Source organism: Lissotriton helveticus, chromosome 11, assembly GCF_964261635.1.
Source record: "Lissotriton helveticus chromosome 11, aLisHel1.1, whole genome shotgun sequence".
Classification (NCBI taxonomy): Eukaryota; Metazoa; Chordata; class Amphibia; order Caudata; family Salamandridae; genus Lissotriton; species Lissotriton helveticus.
The window spans coordinates 489,334,949-489,357,382 of NC_136072.1; the positions used below are offsets into that span (position 1 = coordinate 489,334,949).

Genomic DNA, 22,434 nt, shown 5'->3' on the forward strand with positions numbered 1-22,434 from the left:
GCCATGCTTCTGAATGGTGCGCGTGGCCAGCTCTTGTCTCCACTCGTTGTCGGCTGAGCCGACAGCTATAGTTCTCTGGCGAGAACGCGCTTCGCGTGTTTCTAGCCGAGACTTAAAAAAGGGGACCGCTCATTCTGAATCTACAATTGGGGGTGACTCACTAATAACATATATTCATATCCATCCTGATGAAGTGGCAGGAATCAATTAGACCAATTTTAGATGCGAAACATGTCGACCTTTCCCTTTTTTTTAGCTACTAGGGGCCATTGTTACCCCTCAAGTAACACTAACCTATGGGTTTTTTACTCTGATGGGGGAACCAGCAAATTAAATCTTTTGGGATATCCCCAAGCCAGTTTTAAGTATTTAGTTTCATACTCACGTGTCACGACCCCACTAGGACACACTCTCACACTCATCAGATGGCAAAATAAAAAGATCTCTGCTAAAGTGACCTTTCTGGAGACCTGTAGGGCATTGCAGCGCTGGCCCAATGAGGAGCACAGCCCAATGATGAAGCATGACATCCCTAGGGATGTGTGAGGGCGACAAGAGACAATTTTGTTGATTGTCTTCTCTTGATTGGTACAGTACATAGCGACCTACTTTACTTTTTTCTTTCTTTAGACATGATTAGTGTCCTATTAGGAACAGTAACCCCCTTATTTGGATTGATATTGTCTTTTGGAGCATGGCTACTGGACCTTGATTAGGTCCTAGTCCACCCCCTTTCTTATTTGATACACACATAGCCAGCATACGCAGTGCATAAGGTGAAATCAAGAAATCCACTGCCGATATTCTCAAGGTATTCCAAGACTATTAGAAGAGTCTCTCCTGTTCCAGAGCACAACATACATAACCTGACATAGTTGTATACTTAGATAGGATCACCCTGCCATGAGTGGAGGGAGCAATTGAGCAGTTGCTTAACTCTCCCATAGCACTTGAAGATATTAAATTGGCGACGGTAGACCTGGCCAATGGTAAGGCACCGGGAAGTGATGGCCTCCTGGTAGAATTCTATGACGATTACTTGGACATACTTGTGCCATGACTTTTTAATGTATATGATAAAGCAATTAATAGAGTTGCGTTTCCTAACTCGATGATGATAGAGATGATTTTGGTCCTTGCAAAATCGGAACCCCGGCATTGCTCTTCCTAACAACTGTTGTCCTTGCTGAATGTCAATAACAAACTTTTAGCTATGATCCCGGTCCAGACATTACAACAGTTAATGTTTGATACGTGCAGACCAGGTGGGCATGTACCCTAAAGATCAACTGCTCTCAGTTTCCGTATACTGATGGCGTTACTACATATCCATATACAAACAGAGCCAACCCTGCCTGGTAATCAAATATAAACAAAGTATAGAAAAAGACATCTAATTAAGTAGCTAGACACAGTACAAACCACAGAATTCAAATCCCATGGATCTCATAATACAATTGTTCTCATAAGGGTAAATATTTTGTATTTATTCATTGTTATCAATCACATGAAAAAATATTTCCTTTTTACACAATAAAGACAATAAAAAGATATCCGGAATATATACATAGCTGAATAGCAAGATCTCTGGAAAATCCCAAGAACATCTACAAACCCCAACTTACACTTGCCTCAAAACTCACACCCAGACAGAACAGTCATATTGAGTCAAGCCCACACTTCCGTAATACAAACATCAAACTCACTTTTCGATAAAAACAACCAGAAAGACAAATGTTAAGACCAGGAGAGGAATCAATTGAGCAATAGCATATCCTTATTCAACACGTTTGAGTATTCAGATGGTACATGACAATGAGTTTCTTCATCCAATGGTCCTCCAATTAAATAGATATCCTGGTCTGGAATGGTTGTGAAATGGTGTCAACGTGCGTTTCGGTATGGACCTATCTCAGAGGTCAACCTTCTTCAGTGGGGAGAAGGATAGGATGAAAATAGAACCACCTTGGTGGGAGGGAGAAACGTTTTTCAAAAAGATAACCAGGGGGTACAACAATTGGAACAATTTGGAACCATTACAAACCTGGATCTAGTTTAGGCTAGGTTGACGAAATGTACACTCCAAACAAAAGGGTGCCTAAACAATGAAAAAACTCACGCAGTAAGAGTCAAAATAGCATGAAATGAAAACCCCTCAGAGATGTCAGGTGGAAAACCGTCTCCACTTCTTATTGAAGCACCATGGGCTTGAAATATGTCTATAAGGCCACCCTGCATGTATAATCTGAAAGGCACGAAGATATTGATCCACCGGTCTGCATGTAGTCATTAGTGGTTACTAAATAGAAGTGACCACCAATGTGCTGGCTGCTGTAATCCTGTTAGATGCTGAGAAAGAATTTGATGCTTTAGAATGGAGCTATATGCGGGAGGTCTTGAGGAGGCTTGGAGCTTACTTCTTGAAACTAGTAGATTTACATAACACCTGAGTACGCGTAAATGAAAACTTAACAGATATGTATACAATTGCCATGATCAAGCCTTTAGCATGCTAGCTTCGAGAGTTTCACAGCCATGTGGAGATACTGGTAGGATGGTCCTGTGCTCTTTTCATAATACGCAGATGACATTATTTTATTTCTTCAGAAACCGAATGAAACCGCAAACCAAATCATTAGAGATATAATCCGATTTGGGGGATTATCATGTCTCCAGATTAATATGGACACATCAGAGATGTTCTCATTAACTGACTACAGAGGAGGAAATTTGAATGAACTGTTAAGCCTTTGTGAATGCAGTTGGTGGATTACCTCAAAAGCACAGTAAATGGACTAAATTATGTTTCTGAACTAAAAATGTTGTCTACTCTGAAACAAACATAATGCTCCAATCTGTCAGGTTTGTTTCTATTTGTGGACAGATAAAATATGTGCAAAGACATACCTGCATGTGCAGGCTAATTCAATAGATTGTGTAATACAATTTAATTTACCTTGTGGAATCTGTTATAGTTTCATCACTAGAAATCATGTGTTGAGGTATTCATGATTCAGATTATGTAAAACAGTGATAAACAATGGCCTTCTCTCACTCTCTCCACCCCCATATTTTGTCACCCACTTCAGACCACCCCTTAAACACCTTGTTTTTCAGTTTTACCTACCCCACTGCCATGATTAACGGTCTAGTCAATGTAGACCGGCCAGGAGATAAGAGCATAGCTGCTCAACCGCACGAAACAACATTGATACTGCTCCCAGTTTGATTGTGGTTTTGAGGTGTACCGACAACCCGCAAGGTAAGACTCAAAGGGCAATTTGTGATATTCTGAAAAATCAGCAATGTTTTAATATATGTTTTAATATATGTGCTCATGTTGTGAATGTTCCCCATATTTGGGTTACCTTGATGGCTCATATAGACCTAATGGGGTTGAATACAATCTTTCTAATTAACTCGGGGATCAGATTATGCATAGTATCATATACCTATCCACAAATTGTACTGAACAATAGCTGTAGCATTATAATGGAGTAGTCCAATGACAGTGCAGCATAATTAGTAGTGGATATAGAGCATTAATTTTGATTTGCATACAATATAACCGGATATATATAGGCACTGGGCAATGCGGTAAATATAGGATACACTATAATCATATATATTACCCTCCACATGGTTGTAAAACATGTCCCATAAGGTTGGTCATATTGATCCTGTATAAGCACTGGTTTGACATCTCAGGATTGTTTTCCTTTTAGGATAGAAACAGCACGTTACCCAAATAATGTATTCTGAGCTACAGGTGTTCATTTATTTAAAACTGCCTTGTTCTACAGGAATTAACTTATGCTTTTAAAGCTTGCAATAAGATTTTGATACACACTTTTGCACGTACATCAATTAAACTGATCAAGCAATCACTGTTGCATACAGGTTTACAGCTCTTCTCCAGCTATCTAGAAAACAACAACCTTGTGTTAACCAATGAAAGATGAGCACAAAAATGCTTTCCCACCACTGTTTTGGGTTTTATATTTTGGGCCCGATTGCGAGTCTGACAGTCCACAGACTTCCAGACTTGTGGGAGCGCGATGGTGTCCCAGCCATCCCATTAAAGGCTGTCAGGCGACCATAGCCCCGTCACAGTCACCAGTGAACCTGGTGGTGTTGTGGTGGTAAGGGGGCCGAAATATGCTTTGCGGAACTGTTGTGGTCCCGCCAAGAATATTACGAGTTTCTCCTCTGCTGGCGGTGTCATGGAGGTTCCTCCTCCATGAGCACCGTGGCAGAAACAAAACACAGGCCTGTGCTACCTCCACATGGGGATGCACACAGGGGGGCACAGCATGTATCTCTCTGTGTGCACGCACCCTTAGTTCCTGCATGACAAGGACCTTTCAGTACATGCTGTGCAGGAACAGTTATTGGCATTCCCATTGCAGTGCCCATTTTCTAAGGCAACACCGTGAGAACACCAAAAACCAGCACACCAAACAGGAGGAAACTCCTAGTCTAGCAGGGGTGTGAACACAGCTTTGGTGGTGCAGTGGCAGGGCGGACACGGCCACGCACTGCCAAAGTTGTAATCAGACCCTTAGTGATCACTAATTTGTATAAAATAAGTCAAATGTGGTGCTGGGATTTAACAGCTGTTAGTACTCTCTGCCACTCCTTTTTTGTGGGGGTATATAAAGTGTTTTAATGCTATGAATACCAATAACAGTAAAATATCAACAGTTTCTGAAATTTTGGCCATCATTATGAATTGTAACTTGACAGAATACAAAGACAATAAGATGATACACAGATTTTACTTTGATAGCAGGCTTACTGGCCTGCCATATGGAGAAAAGATGTACCACACATATGTGTTAGCCTCACTCTTAGTCATCATTTGCAACAACAGGAATAGAGGCTGCTTTTAAGGTATAGTTGTGCCGATAATACAGAGCTGGAACATAAATATTTTTCAGTCTCTAACTTTTTGTGAAGACTGCACATTAAATGGCAACATATGGGCACTTCTAGTGATGGTGGTAGGTTCCAGAATTAAAATAAAACAGCGATTTACAATAACCGTAAAAGATTTTTGCTACTTAGGGGTCAACTTTACAGGGGATAAAAAATGGAACGATTTACAGGAAAAACACAAAAATACTTTAGGAGCAATAACGGGTGCTCACCTACCTGAGATGCATTAAGAGCAAGCAACCGGTGCTCACCTATGTCTGCACCTTGAATAGAATGGATGATCCTTTTTAGGCACAATTATTAACAGAGAAGGAAAAATCCAGGCTGATAGCAGCACATCATTTTTGGTTCTGAAGTATCAATGTAGGTGAATAGGAAAATGTGACAGAGAATGTGATTACAAGCACAGCTACATAAATCTTGGCCCGAGATTTACAACACATTTGAAATGGCCATTTGTTTTAACAGACATCTCCATGCAATCTTAATTATCATCGTACTGGAGAACATAATATCAACAGCAGCTAGACTTTCTCACATTAGGCCCATGGTTGATTCACCTATATGGTGGGGATTTGGATGAAAAACATATGTAAATCTCAACTGTCGTACATTTGTGAAAAGCAGATCATAGGAAATAATCACCATAAGACAGATGTTTAAAAGTAGGCCAGAAGTCTACCATTCAAAGATGGTTTCTATATCGATCCCCTCGATTAACCCTCTGCCTAGCAATAAGGTGCAAGCCAACATTACCCTACCTTTTTCCTATAATTTTCGTAAATCAAAATTTCAGCTGTTACCCTTACCACTATCATAACCCTAACTAAAACTAGAACCCTTTCACTTTCCCTGTGACTTTTTTGGCAAACTGCTCCTTAGCTTAATTTGTGGCTCTAGTTTTCATCCTTACTTTTTACGATTTAAAAATATGTGCTATTTCTATATGCAATAACAAAATAAATAAATCAAAATATTTGTTTGGTATTAGAGTCTAAAAATGGAAGACATTACTACCACTTTCCCCATTATGATTTTGTTATTAAGGATTTATCTAAATTCTTCTTAGCTGCAGACTCTTAAATCGCATGATTCAGAGTGGCCTACATGCTTATTAACTCAAACAACGGTGAAAAGCGATATCCAATTCCTAGCATAGTTTAGGTAGGTTTTACTCCAGATATCACAAGGAAAGGACTCAAGTAATTGTGCATATTCTTTGGTAAAGGTATCTGTGAGACTATGCAACGGCTAAATATTTCCATATAATATTTTTGTGCCTAGACTTTCCAAAATATCTACATTTTATGCAATAGCATATCCTTATTCAACACGTTTGAGTATTCAGATGGTACATGACAATGAGTTTCTTCATCCAATGGTCCTCCAATTAAATAGATATCCTGGTCTGGATGGTTGTGAAATGGTGTCAACGTGCGTTTCGGTATGGACCTATCTCAGAGGTCAACCTTCTTCAGTGGGGAGAAGGATAGGATGAAAATAGAACCACCTTGGTGGGAGGGGGAAACGTTTTTCAAAAAGATAACCAGGGGGTACAACAATTGGAACAATTTGGAACCATTACAAACCTGGATCTAGTTTAGGCTAGGTTGACGGAATGTACACTCCAAACAAAAGGGTGCCTAAACAATGAAAAAACTCACGCAGTAAGAGTCAAAATAGCATGAAAAGAAAACCCCTCAGAGATGTCAGGCGGAAAACTGTCTCCACTTCTTATTGAAGCACCAAGGGCTTGAAATATGTCTTTAAGGCCACCCTGCATGTATAATCTGAAAGGCACGAAGATATTGATCCACCGGTCTGCATGTAGTCATTAGTGGTTACTAAATAGAAGTGACCACCAATGTGCTGGCTGCTGTAATCCTGTTAGATGCTGAGAAAGAATTTGATGCTTTAGAATGGAGCTATATGCGGGAGGTCTTGAGGAGGCTTGGAGCTTACTTCTTGACACTAGTAGATTTACATAACACCTGAGTACGCGTAAATGAAAACTTAACAGATATGTATACAATTGCCAGGAGCAGTCAGCAGGGTTATTCCCTGTCCCCCTTGAAATTTGCATTATTGTCAAGCCTTTAGCATGCTAGCTTCAAGAGTTTCACAGCCATATGGAGATACGGGTAGGATGGTCCTGTGCTCTTTTCATAATACGCAGATGACATTATTTTATTTCTTCAGAAACCGAATGAAACCGCAAACCAAATCATTAGAGATATAATCCGATTTAGGGGATTATCATGTCTCCAGATTAATATGGACAAATCAGAGATGTCATCATTACCTGACTACAGAGGAGGAAATTTGAATAAACTGTTAAGCCTTTGTGAATGCAGTTGGTGGATTACCTCAAAAGCACAGTAAATGGACTAAATTATGTTTCTGAACTAAAAATGGTGTCTACTCTGAAACAAACATAATGCTCCAATCTGTCAGGTTTGTTTCTACATTTTATGAAGATTTATACTCATCAAAGGCAGAAAGGTGACCCAGGTGAAATTATAATTGACTCAGGCTATCCTTACACCTAGGTTTCATCAACAATGATTGGAGCTTTGTTCTTGTGTGAAGATATTTTGCCCATATTAAGATGGTACAGAAAGAAAATAGAGTAATTTGACCTTAGGAAAATTTTCACTTGCTTTACTTTCCAAAGAAGATTCTTGCATCACGTCAAAGGGTTCATTCGAAAGTAAATTATATACACATATATGCCTATTTGGAAATGAACCTGCCTCTAGTCAGTTTAATGCGTAAACCTTCTGACATTTTACCTCACATGACTTACAGCGTCTTACGTGTAAGTCTCTTTCTTGGTGGCCATCACACTGGAAGATGGTATAGGTGAGCTGCACAAACATAATACAGAGACTACATGGCCTCGTAGACTCATTAGACCTATGTTCAAAGTTACTGTAAAGGTTCCATTTGAATGTGGAGATTTTTCTTCTAGAATTGTTTCTCACATCCCTCCGACTGAGGAGACATTACACATCCCAATAGTTAAGCCCATCATATGCTTTACCTAGCCACAACCAGGGACCTGGCTTCTTCAGATCAAATATATATAACTTTTGGTTGCAATAAAAGAGACGGACCAACTGCTAAGACCACTGCTAATTCCCATTATTACCCTTTGCAAGGAGTCCTACTTCCATCTGGTGTCCGACCAGGCTTCCCAACTGATAAGGAAACATTCAATGTAGCATTTTCCAGGCATTTACTAGTCAGACATACCCTCTGAGTGGTTATTTGGGCTAGGCCTAAAAATAATGCTGTTTGTATGCACTCATGGTTTCTTTCATAAAATGCTTATTTTGGTAAAAACGTTCTGCACAACTTGTTTTCCGATGCTATGGAGTAAACACACTGGCTCAGAATAGGACATCCAGGTTCTTTCCCATTACTAACATCCTTCCACCAATCTCTTTGCCATTAGCCAAAAACTCTCACCAAGATGCTACTTTTTGAAGAAGGAAGCAGACAAGGATGCAACAAAAGGGACATTCTGTGTATGCATGTTTCTGTGCTGCACATGAAGTGAACACTAGAGAACTGTACTGGTACATCAAGCTCCGAACAAAACAATATTGGAAGAGTTTCTGCCACTTTCACTAGACTGAAGCATCCACACAATTTGAGAATGGGAAATAGCAAAGATCAAAAAGTACTAGTATTATCTATGGAGGAGAATATCACAAGGCACCAGCAACTATTAGCCATGTTTCTCTTGTACAAGAATGATGCAATGACTGTATGTATTTGGATTTGCAGGTGACCCCAATAAGGTGGCACAATTCCATGGTCCTAAAGGAGGAGAGATACACTCTCTTTCTGAACACATCAATTTCTGGTGAGGTGCCACACTTGTGATAATTTTGCACTATACCTCAAAACTGTTAAGGACACCCAGTGCTTTTCAGGGTGAATGGGAGGGCCTGCAGTGAGGGTGTATTAGCTCCATTCAGTTATCAGCATATGCTTGGGCTGACATGGGATCGAAGTCCAGTAGCTACAGTTACACCCAACATTATCTAGCTCTAGCCTGAGAGAAATGCCCATAAAGATCTCATCTCAAGCTTGTATCTATAAGGTATTTGGCTGAACCAGAATTTGAGCAATTCACAGAAATAATAAAACACAAATAGATTAGTGTCAGTAACAAAATTCTAGTTGTATATCAAAAATTCTGAATAAACAGTAAAAAACAAATCATAATTTTTTACCATGGAAATATTGTTTGGGTTAAGCTTACCAACACCATTGCACATATTCCAGGAAGGCAGTTTATGAGGTGTAGTGGAGCTGTAGAAAACACCAATATCCTGTGGAGCCAGGAATTCCACAAACTTGGCATTTTGAAAGATGGCTCGCTTACAGTGCAGAACGGAGGCAGCTTGATCTGAGATGTACACCACGTTCCCAGTTGTCAAAGATATGGCCATTGCAAGCGTGTCCTACAAATTAGCACACATAAAATGGAATAAAATCATTCAGATTGAGAATGATTTAAAACTCTTCTATAACAGCTGATCAGTTTGTCATACAACCTAGGGATAGGTAAAGTGGCATGAAAGGCGTCATGTTTTCTGGATAGTAGGCTGTTATTCACAGTGAGAATGCATTTACACCTCATGTGGCAATTGCTAAATATTTAGGCTTTAAATACTTAATCAGAAGAAAGTAGGCTAGGTAGATAACACGGATGTTACAGGATATAAAATCCTCTCTTTAATGGAAAGTCAGGAACAGAAATCTCAGCAAGGCTAACCTCCATTTTCCTAAAAATGCACTTCAATGTTCTCTAGTGACCAAACCAAACACTGTAGTTAAATAGTAACATACACAGTGGTTTTAAAAACACATATTGGTCGCAGTTGAGAATTATTTTTTAAATGACTATCCAACTTATTTGATTTTATACCCAAGACTGTTTGGCCTTTGTGTGACCAACTCAATTCATATAAAGTCATCTGGATTGCTTGTATAGTGTTCATACTAGCCACAAACATATTCCATGTTCAACTATATTTCTATGCTACATATCTTTATTGTCCTAAATGCTATCACTCCTGGTTTTTGTACCAATGTGCTTTTGGCCCACACATCTGTGTATGTAACTACAGCTGTGTGCGCGCCATTGTTCACTGAGGCACATAAAGACAAGTACACTTCATTCTGACTGTATGGCTGGGTTCATTATTTGTGGGCCCCATTCTATCTTTATGCTATACAGAAGCATACAATGTAATGCATGACTATGAGGATGAATACATTTTATATGTAGAGTAACATGAACATGCCCTATGTAGACATGCATAATGTACAACAAGCTCAAGACTTAGCATACGAGATGCAAGGATGAGGGGTAGTGGTAACAGGGAAGAGCCTACAACTCTGTGCACCATGTCGGTACTCTATCCTTTTCTGAACCGCAATTGTTATTTTTCTCATCTTCTTTAGTCCCTTCCTCTCTCCCACCCTCTATCCAGCTAAGATCAGAGCTAGCAGGTGACAATACAGCAGAAGGTATAGTCCTTCCCTCTAGTACAGAGTGAGGAGGATCAACCTATGGGAAACGGTCAGTGCCTCCTTCCTATGGGTAATGGGTGACTGAGGGCAGCTGTCTCTGTACTGTTAGCCATATGCTCTGGTCTTTCTGGGATGGGAAAGGAAGTCAGAGAGGGAAAAACAAAATAATAAAGATGAGATGGGAGAATAAAGAGTTGAAAAGAACGCTGTGCAGTAGAGGGAGTGGAGGGAATATGAGGAAATAGAAAAGGTAAATAGATAGCGGTATGGGAAGCCTACAGTGAAACTGGCTCGTCAAGATGGCAATGCAAGCATTAAAATTATAGTAATACTTGGAACACTGAACCCCTTAAGTATCTTATATAACTACATATTTTTTAGGGTGTTAATCAGGGGTAAAGCACAATAAGTAAAGCAAAATCAATAATAAATAACTTAAAAATCCTAGAAATCCTGAATTAATTAAGCAACGCTGGTGAAAAACAATGACTACTAAAGAACCCAGTACTAGAAGAGCTGGGTTCTTTATGATACTCTGAACTCTAGCACTGCTAAGTAAATATGTGAAAATTGCTACTCATGGTTGAGTGCGGAGAGGTGTGAAGTCATTTGCTTTATCCTTTTTCATTAGTTTTTGTGTTTGTGTGGCAAAGAGTGGTTGGGGAGGGAGGGCTTCATAGATGTGATTATCTTGTCTAGCACATGAAAAAGCACTAAAAGGACTTCACCTAACCACATCATGTGTTTTCATTTTTGAATGGAGTACTTAAAGCTCACGGAGGGAAATCATATGAGGAATTTAAGAATAGCCTGAGCAACCTGGGAAGCAGCGAATCCAAGCCTCAGGAGGAAGCTCAGATCAACATTCACAGCGCCAGTACTGAAGTGGAACTGGGACTGCTGCAAAGAGCTTCTACAAAGAGCCCCTCACAGATCAAATACAAGTGTTTATAAAGGGGGAGAGAGAGCATCATAGTATAGGTAGAGGGTTAGACATACATATATGTAGATATATAGTACAGAGTGGCGGTAGCCACACTGTAGTTATAGTTAGGGTTTCCAGAGATAGGTATTCCTTGGATTTATGTCCCCTAATAACTTTGCACCTATTTGACTATTCTCCACAAAACTTTGCAGGCCTATTGCCCTTGTTACATTATTTTTTATTATTAGTTATAGGTTTTATATAGCACCTGCATCACCCCTGCAGGGGTATCTCTGCGCTATGGATTGCACATTAGACAGGCAGACTGACCTATGGCAATAGATCAGTTTTAAGAAGTTTTCTAGATTGCAAATAGTCTGGGCATTGTCTCAAGTGGGTGGGGAGCTGGTTCAAGTAGAAGGGAGCGAGATGGGAAAAGTATTTTCCACCCAGTCTAGTTTTCCTCACCCGTTAGACCAAGAGAAGCGCTTTGTCACCAGACCTGAGGGTCCTGGTAGGGGCATACGGCTTGAGTTTCATGGATGGCCGGCTGCTGGTGATGCTGCTACCGGCGATCTGGACGGCGTGCAGGCTGGCTGGCGTTCGAGTGCCGATTTGAGGCACTTTGGTGGCTTTTGGAGGGGTCATTTTCGGCCGTTTTCGGGCCGCGTTTTAGCCGCGTTTTAGCCGCGATATGGAGCGTGATTACAGCGATGGCAGCCGCAGCAGGGAGGCAGTTTCCTGGTGGAGTCTCGATTTTCTGAGGCGGCAGTTCTACACACCCGTGCTCGACCTCGAGTTTTTCCCCTGCATGCCTGGTTCTCCTGGTAGCTGGAAGAGTTGAGCAGGTGAGAGTGGAGGGAGACAAGGGAGCGAAGAGGGTGCAGCTGCTGATTTAATCGTCGGTTTGAAGCTGGTTGGGGACTCTAAACTGCAGTAAACTCTTTTTTGAGCCTTTAAAAAACCCCTGGACAGATACATTTCTGCACAGTTTACTTTATCCTTTGATATATTTACCGGGCGACCATCCTGATACAGAACTCACCGGGGACTCTGGGATTTCGCTGGTAGTAGCGCAGTCGGCACTTGCTTCTCCACCGGCTGTTGGTCCCCTCCGCCGCCGCGACCGGAACACCACGCGGCCGCCGAGCGGGGGGACTACAGCCCCCACAATCCTTTGCCTGTTTGCTCCGCCCCTTCCCGCCCACTGACGCGCCCGGAAGGTGCTGAAAAGGTCAGAGACCCATCTGGGGAGCGGGTGACCATCCTGATACAGAACTCACCGGGGACTCTGGGATTTCGCTGGTCATAGCGCAGTCGGCGCTTGCTTCTCCACCGGCTATTGGTCCCCCCCGCCGCCGCAACCGGAACACCACGCGGCCGCCGAGCGGGGGGACTACAGCCCCCACAATCCTTTGCCTGTTTGTTCTGCCCCTTCCCGCCCACTGACGTGCCCGGAAGGCGCTGAAAAGGTCAGAGTCCCTTCCGCGTCGCGGGAGACACCGGGCTAGAGGACCGAGGTGGACGGGACGGGCCAGCCCCCTTGGCTTCATAACAAGAGGAGGTAAAGAACCCTGGTTACTATATTCATGCCCACTCACGGTCCTCCCTATTGGATATTATCTTGTGAACCTTGACATTACTAGATCTTGCTGCTGTTCCGGCGTCCACTACTTTGAACCCAGTCTCACTATGATTCGTAAGGGGGTTACCAATAATGCCCTCCCCCAGAGGGGTTTGTTTAACGGGACACTCGACCACTACTTAGATAGGACAACACCGCCCATTCCTCGTGAAACTGAGAGACCTGAACGATACCCGTCCATAGATAGTCCATCTAACAAGCAATCTCCCTCACAGGCAGCCGACATAGTACAAAATCTATCACTACTGGAGGAATAATAGTCTATGTAAAACCAAGTATGCTCCACTGGAACCGAGAATTAAGCAAACTAGCGCCCTGATCTGTCCTATAGCAAGCACAAGTCCCCAGATTAGCACATCATTCCACCTAAATGATAGTCTGTTAGGTACCCCCCACTTACTATCTACAAAAGCTATCACCCAAAACATAGTGCTCCCTCAGGTCCCCTCTGTTAAAAGAAAGAAAAATGGGGTTAAATACCAGGGAAGTCAACCAAAACAACTAAAATTGTGCTTAAGCCCCACATTGGCCGTCACCACCACCTCCCCAGCCCCAGAGGTTGCTGGGAAATCAAACTCTTCTGCACCTTCTACCCAGGCAACCTTATTGGCCCAGATTGACCATCTGGTCAAATCTATATTATCCCCGGTGATAGAAAAAATGAACAGTCTAGGGGATAGGCTTACGGGAATAGAGGAAATGATCAAGGCCAACTTGACACTCTCAAAAAACATTCCAAGATCTAACCAACCCCAGTCTCTCGCTGCCATAGAAGTGCCTAAATCAACTATACAAAGCTATAATGTCCAAATTCAACCAGTAGCCTCACCCACGTCAGCTCCAAACATTCCTAGAGTAACCACTAACTCCACATTAGTACAGCGCACTGCTGCCAGGGTACGGTTGAGCAAAGAACCTATATTCCATAAAGGGACAGCTGCTAACCATGGCAACATGCCAAGAATATTCAATCACATAAACCTACCACCGGAGGCTGCTCGGTTTGTGTGCGTTCTCTCGGGAGTGCCAGCACTCACAAGCGGAAAAGTCGAACGACTTCGGGACCTAAAAAACAAGGTTACATACTGGTTAACAAAAAATAGACCCCTGTCCCCTAACTTGGACGGAAGAATAATGAGTGTTAGAAGGGTGAGCTGGCTAGGATCCCTCCCAAAAGACATTGGCGGCGACCTGGTGCTAGTAAAATTCAGGAATAAACATGTTGTCCCATATCTCCAAACTTGGCAGCCCCAAAAAGGAGATGGCCCTATATCCACCTGGGATCTACATGACCTTTACCCCAGCATGTTATACCTCCGCCCATTAAGATCAAATGCAAAGTGTAACCATCCGATGGGCAGAAGTGTCTGCGCTTTAAGCGGACGTAATATCTCCACTTTTAATCGATCTGAAACACTGTATAACAGTTATCTTTGACTTACACATGGAAAGTTCTTCAATAGATTCATTCTGTCTGTTATTAAATGCCTTAATTATGGGACAATTAGTTGTAAAGGTATTGTTTCTAAAGCTGACCCTGTAAAATGAACGTAATCATAAAGGAAATTGCACCCAAAGGTTGGGTTCATATTTTAACTTGTAGATATTCTGTGTTATTGTAATGTATGATTTTTATGACTGTTATGCTTTTATGATTTGAAACCTAAATCGAATAAAGCTTAAAGAATCGAATCGAGTTTCATGGAGATGTAAGGAGGACCTTTGTTATGCAAGGCCTTGTGGACGATGCAGCAAATTTAACACGATTGCGAATTGGAAGCCAGTGGAGTTGTTGAAGCAACAAAAGGGAGGGAGTTCTTGGTGGGGCATTCATAACAAGGCGCGTGGCCGTATTCTGGACTACCTGCAATCTGCTTAACGAGGACTCATTAGCTGAGACCAGGAGAGTGTTGCAGTAGTACATCCGACTCATTACCATAGTCTGAAATAGGGTTTTACAAGTAAAGTCCAGGAGAAGCAGGAAAACTCGGCGTAGCAATCCCAGCACATAAAAACAGGTGCCGGTAGTATGGCCAGCGTGTTCCTTCAATGACAAGGCACGATCAAGGCGAATGCCCAGGTTTTTATCAAGAACCTTCGGGGCAGGGGGCGAGCCAAGGGCTGCCGGCCTCCAATCAGTTGATCACAACAAAGGATTATCTCCAAAGAGTATAATCTCCTTCTTCTCTGCATTAGTTTGATGAAAATTACTTTTCATCCAGTTTGGGGTAGCTGTCATTCCTGCAGAGAAAGAAGTATGGGCCATCGAGGTGGATTTGTTAAACGAGAAAAGGAGCTCAGTGTCGTCAGCATACGCAATAGGCATGATGCCACAGGATCTAAGAAGATTGGCCAAGGGAGCAACATAGATATTAAACAAAGACATGAGCCCTGGGGAACTCCCCTTGTCAGATCCAGTGGCTTCGACTGAAAAGGGCCAAGGTTGACAGTCTGGGAGCGGGAGGACAGAAAAAAACTTGTCATCCACTGAAGAGCAGGACCTCTAAGTCCACTCTCCTCTAATCTCCTGAGCAAGATCCGGTGGGATACCGTGTCGAACGTGGCAGAAAGGTCCAGCAGCATGAGAACTGGCAGAGTATGGAAAGTTTTGCGCTGTTTGGTCAAGGGGTGTCCCAAAACAGATTTTGACCTCAATGCATCTGACTTATTGTATTGTAGTGGATGCAGCACAAAAACGGTCAGTTGGATTTAGATTAAATTTGGCAGGATTTAAGCTTATGGTGTGCAGATGATCTCTTTTGTGATTGCGGCTAAAAAGGGTATATATTTTTAGAGTTATTAGCATATTAAACTTAGTGATATCTGTTGGTGCTGTAGTTTGAAGGTAGTAAAGAGGTACACAGGGATGACAAATCATTATCTGATTGGGTAATGCCTGTCTTTCAAAAGCGCCAGACAGCCATGTTGTTTTAAGGCCACTTTACTGGAGTTCTAGCTTAGGTTAGCTTAATATGTTTTCCCTACCTATTACCACTTAGCTTAAGTGGTAATAGGTTGGGAAATATAATTATACGTTTCTATATATTAAAAAAAAATACAGCATACTGAGGTGCTACCTAAGTAATACTGTGGTACCTTAAAAAATCGAAAAAAACATTTAATATATAGAAAATTATCAAAAAGAATTCCACACTTATTTCTAGTTTAAGAAAATGGTAATAGGTTCGAAACAACAATAAAATATAGTAATTACCTTTTGTTTAAGACACTAAGCTGCAACAATTCAAGTCTACTAAAACGATTATGACTGACTTTTACATTTGTAAATGCAGACATTAGCCAATTATACACTGGTTTGTTATCGGTATGTACCATGGTATACCTCTAACATACCATGGTATACCATGGCACAATATATCACTATGGAACACATTTGCAATTCTATTGCATTACCCTTGCGTTACGCATAGTGTTGGAAGGGCAACGCAATACTTACATAACATTTATAAAACTAAGCAATGCCACCTTGCGTCACCCTGCTTTGCTTGGTACTTGTACAGAAATGCAATGCACCACATGTCGTGCCTTGTGTTAGTTTGTACATCATAATCAAGTCAATTCAATTCAAAATACTTTATTCGGCTTTACAGGTAAAACCATAAAAGTTACAAAGCACCATAAAGCATTTTAACAAAAATACAGTTCATGTCCATAAAAAGTAATAGTTAATCCAATAAAATACAATCAGATATGTATATATACATTTAAAACAAGCTGGTAAGGAGAAAGGGGGAAAAGGCAAGGATTATTCAAGGATACATTGACAAGGAAGGTACAAATGATATGCATTCTGGTTTCAATAGTTGTAGGTAGAATAGAGGAGGGCAGACCTGAGTATAATTCAGCTTCTTTAAAAGTGGTATTAAAAAATATCTACGAGGAACTTTGTAAAAGTTACAAAAAAAATATAAAGTGCAGCAGATCCTGAGGAGACACTCCGTCGCAGCCACAGGATGCTAACACCTGCCCTCTATAACTCCCCTTTGGTACGGCTAAAAGCAAGTGAAAATAATCCAAACGAAACCTAACCAGTAAAAAACGCTCATGGGACGACAAAGGCCACAGCAGATACGGTTCCGTAGAGGGAGTGGTTTTGAGCATCACAAATTTACAGAAGCTATGTTTTCCCATTTCAACATGATCTCTATCGAGCTTTTTTATTGTCATAAAGGTCTTGTTAACAAAACCCACATCATCAACAGTAATAAGGTCCGGTTTTAAAAAAAAGGTGCGGCCGCCCCAGCTCTTCAAAACAACCCTTGATATATTTTATCCATGGAATGCGTGGAATGAAATCGAGCCTTAAAATTTCTCTTAAGATCTGGTGGTTGAGAACTAAATCTTTGTTCAGCTACCAACTGAGCCAAAACAACAAGGGGTGCATAGCCAAGATATCGGAAATGAAAGGCAACCCCACTTCTTCGTCAACCACCAGATTAGAAGTACCCCTTGGCACTTCAAGGAAACGTTTAAAAAAGTGTTCTCTGCCACCTGTAAGGCATCAACTGCTGCATAACCCCATATTTCACTCCCATAGCTTGAGATGGCGACACTTTTTGACTGGTATATCTTCAACATTGCTGCAATAGGGCGTTTACCCATTTTAGTTGCAAAGTTAAGATTGCTGTATTTGCCCTTATATCCTCCCCCTTACTCCTCTTAATAAGGGGCCCCTAACTCAGGTTATCGTCCAATAAAACACCTAGATAGGAGAATGTCGCAGTCAGGGGCACATTCTCATTGCCCACTTCAAAGAGATACTGCTTCTTTGGTCGAATCCCGACTGGCATACTGTAAGATTTAGAATTATTAATTGCTAGGTCACGGTCCTCCATGATGCTCCGAAAGGTGTCAAGCAGGATCTGCAGGCCCCTTGCTGTCTGGGCAATGAGGACCGCGTCGTCCGCATATAGCAGGACAGGCAAACCTCGACGACCCACATAAGGAAAATCGGCCCCTGTTTTTACCAGGGTCTTGTGTAGGTCGTTAATATATAAGTTGAATAAAAATGGGGCCAGGATGCATCCTTGCCGTACACCCCTCTCAATATTAAAATCCTTGAAGCACGGAGATCCTCGGCGTATCTGATGTTAGCCTTGGTGTCGCTATGCAGGTCCGCGAGGAAGACAACCAAATTGTACTCTACCATCATGGCCCACATGGATTGCCACAGTTTGCCCTGATTGACACAGTCAAAAGCGGAGGAAAGATCCATGAAGCCCTTGTAGATCGTACCTTGGAGGCAATTGTGTACTTCCCCAGGATCAAGTATAAATTAAGGCATTGGGCTAATTATCAATTATCGCATTCTCTTCCGCCCAGGAAGCTAATCTTTTCAGAATTACCCCACCTACAACCTTGTGTCCCTACCTTGTAGATAATACCATCGAAGGCCTTAAGGACATCTATTCGAAAGCTCTAGCAGGAGAGCCAGCTGATGCCCAACCGTTCGCAACACCCCCCCCCCCCCCCGAGATATTGAGAGTGACCCACCCCCAGCACCTCGGAGGATCTTCGAATCCGCCAATTATACAACAAATTTGGGATCAATAGACTTCTGGGGTCGGCCTTATGGAAAAAAACCAGGGGGAGAGCCTTTATACCATAATCGCTGTGAGTAGAATTAAGATAAATATCCCAAAAGATTCTAACCACAACAAAACTACTATTAACATTCACACTGATGCAGCCACCCCCCTCAGGTTTCTTTTAGCTCCCTATCCACCCCACATGGCGCACCATGATGATATTACGTTCCACCATTGGGCCCACAGAGGTATTACTTGATAACCAATGAGTTGCTTATTTTTAAGTTGAGAGAGATTCTCCTGAGACCCTTGGGGAAGTGGCGGAACATTTGCCAAGATTACTACCAGGGGCGTGGATTGGGGTGGGAGGTCAATAACTGGTAGATTCTGGGGGTCAAGGATGGGGGGACCCTGAAGATCAACCAAAGTTCTTCCTGATCCCTGTGGAACCTGCCCCTGTGGAATTGTGGGTGGGTCCCCATTAGATGCTGATCTTACAATTGTACTGCCAACCCGCCCGCCTATATCACTGGCAACCACTTTTGCACTACAATGTTGGGCACTACTGGGAGGCCGTGATTCTACTACTACCCTGGATAGAGGAATGGAACTTGGCACCAAATTAGCTGTATTCAAGTTCGAGGACACCAGTTTGGAAGAATGGGACGATCATAATCTACAGTCCTCCAAAACTTCAACTACATCCATACCCCATTACACTGTATGGCATTACAGTAAACACTGCTTCACTCTATGCTATTCCACTATATGCCACTGCACTTTACACCACTTCATTGTACACAACTCCACTGTACGTGACTCCATTATACGCTATTTCACTCCATGCTATTCCAATATATGCCACTCAACTTAGCTATTTCACAGTATGGCACTTCAATGCAAGCTACTCCACTGTATGGCACTCAACTTTACACCACTCCAATGTGCACCATTCCATTCTATGCTATTTCCTTGGACGACACTCAACTCTGGGACAATCCAGTATATGCTAATCCACTGTATGCCACTGCAGTATTCACCACTCCACTGCACACACCACACTTTATACCAATCCTGTCTCCACCACTGCACTGAACGCTACTTTACTATATGCTATTCCACTGTATGCCACTTAACTGTACGCCAAAGCAGTCTATGCTATGGCGCTGTATTGAACTCCACAGTATGCCACTCAAATGTATGCCAAACCACTCAACGACACTCAATTCTACGCTATTCTATTGGATGCCACTCCTTTGTACATGATTATATGGTATTCCAGTGTATCACACTACACTGTACGTCACTCCAGCCTACCCCGCTCCACTGTACACTACTCCACTGTGCGCTAAAGCAATATACGCCACTCCACTGTACTCCACTACACTGTATGCTATTCCAGTGTATGGAACTCTACGACACTCCAGTGTAGGCTATTTCACTTAAAGGCAATCAGCTCTTCTAGACTCCACTGTACCCTATTAGACTGTACAGTATTCTACTGTAAAGTATTCCACTATATGCTACTCCATTGTACGGTGCACCACTTCACGCCACTACAGTGTTAGACACTCTGCTCCACTCTCTACAACTGTACTCTATAAAACTGTACTGTACTTTACGGCACTCTATGAGACTCTACTTCACTCTTTCCACGTACACTCCACTGTCTACAGTCTCATCTCTAATCCATGCCCGTACAGTATATTGTACAACACTTTATTTCACTAAACAACACTATTCAATGCTCTACGATACGGCCCTCCACTCTACAGTACAAGACGCCACTCCAATTATTAACTCTTTACTCGACTATATGCTACACAACTACACTATAATCCACTTCATGCCACTCTACTCTATGACATGCTCATACACAGTATTATACTTTATTCCACACTATGTTGAGCAACTCAACTGAACTCTACTCCACTAAACAAGACTTTACCTTGCTCTATGACACTGTCCAATCATCCATTCTACACAGCTCCACTGTACAACACGTAACTGTACACTATACAACTCCAATCTACAACACTCTACTACACTGTTTCCCAATTTACCTCATTACATTTGACTACCCTGCTCTCAATTCCACTATACATTACTTCATTCTACCACACTCTACTGCATAAAACACTCCTTCATTGTACTGCCCATAAAGGGCAGAAACATGTTGACCTATAGTAGGGGTATATTTGTTGATAACCCCTTGTCCTCTTCATTTTTAACCCTGTCCTAGGACACCGCGCAATAAAGTTATTAGGTCCCATGGAGACAGTTTTATATCTTCACTTAATTTTTGTCTGCACTCAGCCCCTCACTCATCGAGTCCTTTATTCCGCTCTATACAAAACACCTCCGTTCGTCTCCCTGAAGAGTTGTAGCCCACACCTGGGATCTTGTGGCCCTGGTGTGAGAAGGGAGCCCCATGATGAAGCATGTCACCTTCGGATGAGAGAGGGTTATCGTCCTTAAAAAGGTCTCTCCTCATTCATAACAAGACATACAACTTTCTGATCTTCTGATTTGTCTGATTGTTTTTGGTATTCTCATTAGTTTTCCCCTTATAATTTTTTTTATATGACATAAACCATGTCATAAAGTTTTGAGAACACACTTTTTGTGAGTTCTAATTCAGATACAGAGTAATACGTTCTCTCTTGGGGGCTTCTCCATGTGATCCTTTGTATGCACTATAATATGCAATGGTGTAACCAGCACACTGAGAAGTGGGGGACTAGGGTGTGTGTGTGTGTTTACAGAGCATGCATGCATAATCATACCTCTGTATTTAAGGGTGACACATTTCTCTATAGGAAATCCTTATTAGTGGACTTTGACTGCTTTACTCCCCTTTTAATTAGCTGCACCAAATTTTAGGAGAAATAGTTTAGGAGATGTCTTAAAATGTGCTACATTTGATGCATATCATTCAAACCGTTGAAAAGGTATAGGGTTGGTCCTGAAGAAAAAGTTACATACCTCGCTTTATGAATAATCCGTACAGGTGTCAAATTGGTCTGGAAAAGCAATATTACTCCAGCGTTTTCAGGGGGCTTTATGTTGCTTCAGAATTGATGACAGTGAATTACATTAGGCGCCAACCAGCATTCTATGCCAGTTTCTAAGCTTTTTTTGCACCTCGGGTAGGAACCTGAAGCAATACAGCAATAAATAAAGCTTAGAACATGTTACATGACTTGGGATCTTATTATCAGCAGCACTAACTCTTCATGGGTGGGTGGAGGGCAAGGAGAATCTGAAGGAAGGCTATGTATCCACCAGAAATATTTTTATAAAAGGAAGTAAACTTTTTCTTCTGATGGATACATGTTCCCACAGATTCCTCACCTTATGAATGAGTCCTAAAGCAATACATCCCTGGAAGGTGAGATGCAGCAGTGCTAGATAACCAAGGTAGGAATGCAACACAGCTGGGACAAGTACCTTTCATTGTTAGCCAGAGTCATGAGGCAGTAGTGCTTGGCAAAAATTTGCAAAGATAACCAGGCAGCCACCAAGCAGATGTCTACAACAAGGAAACTTCAGGAGAGAGTGCCGAGGCAGCCATAGCCCTTGTGGAGTTGGAAGGGATGTCCTCTGGATCTGCACAGCCAATTTGATACAGATGATGACTCAACATGAAATAGTACATTTGCCACCAATAATACTACTTTCAGAGTAAAAAGCTAAACAGTGAAACTGTGCATCAGCTCGTATGGGGATGCCATCAAGAAAGTCAACCTAAGATTCAAATCCTACTGAGGAATAATAAAAGGAGCAGAAGAAAACAAGTCAAGCAAACCTTTTAGAAAACACACCAC

At 41.9% G+C, this 22,434-nt stretch overlaps 1 protein-coding gene across 1 annotated transcript in view; it reads right to left on the reverse strand.

Moving 5' to 3' along the window:
• LOC144792911 (period circadian protein homolog 2-like) overlaps positions 1-22,434 on the reverse strand; it is a 385,755-nt gene that overhangs the window by 268,206 nt on the left and 95,115 nt on the right. Inside the window, exon 6 of the mRNA XM_078668113.1 lies at positions 9,212-9,413. Coding sequence (XP_078524239.1) covers positions 9,212-9,413 — 202 coding nt within the window. The remainder of the gene's footprint in view (positions 1-9,211; positions 9,414-22,434) is intronic.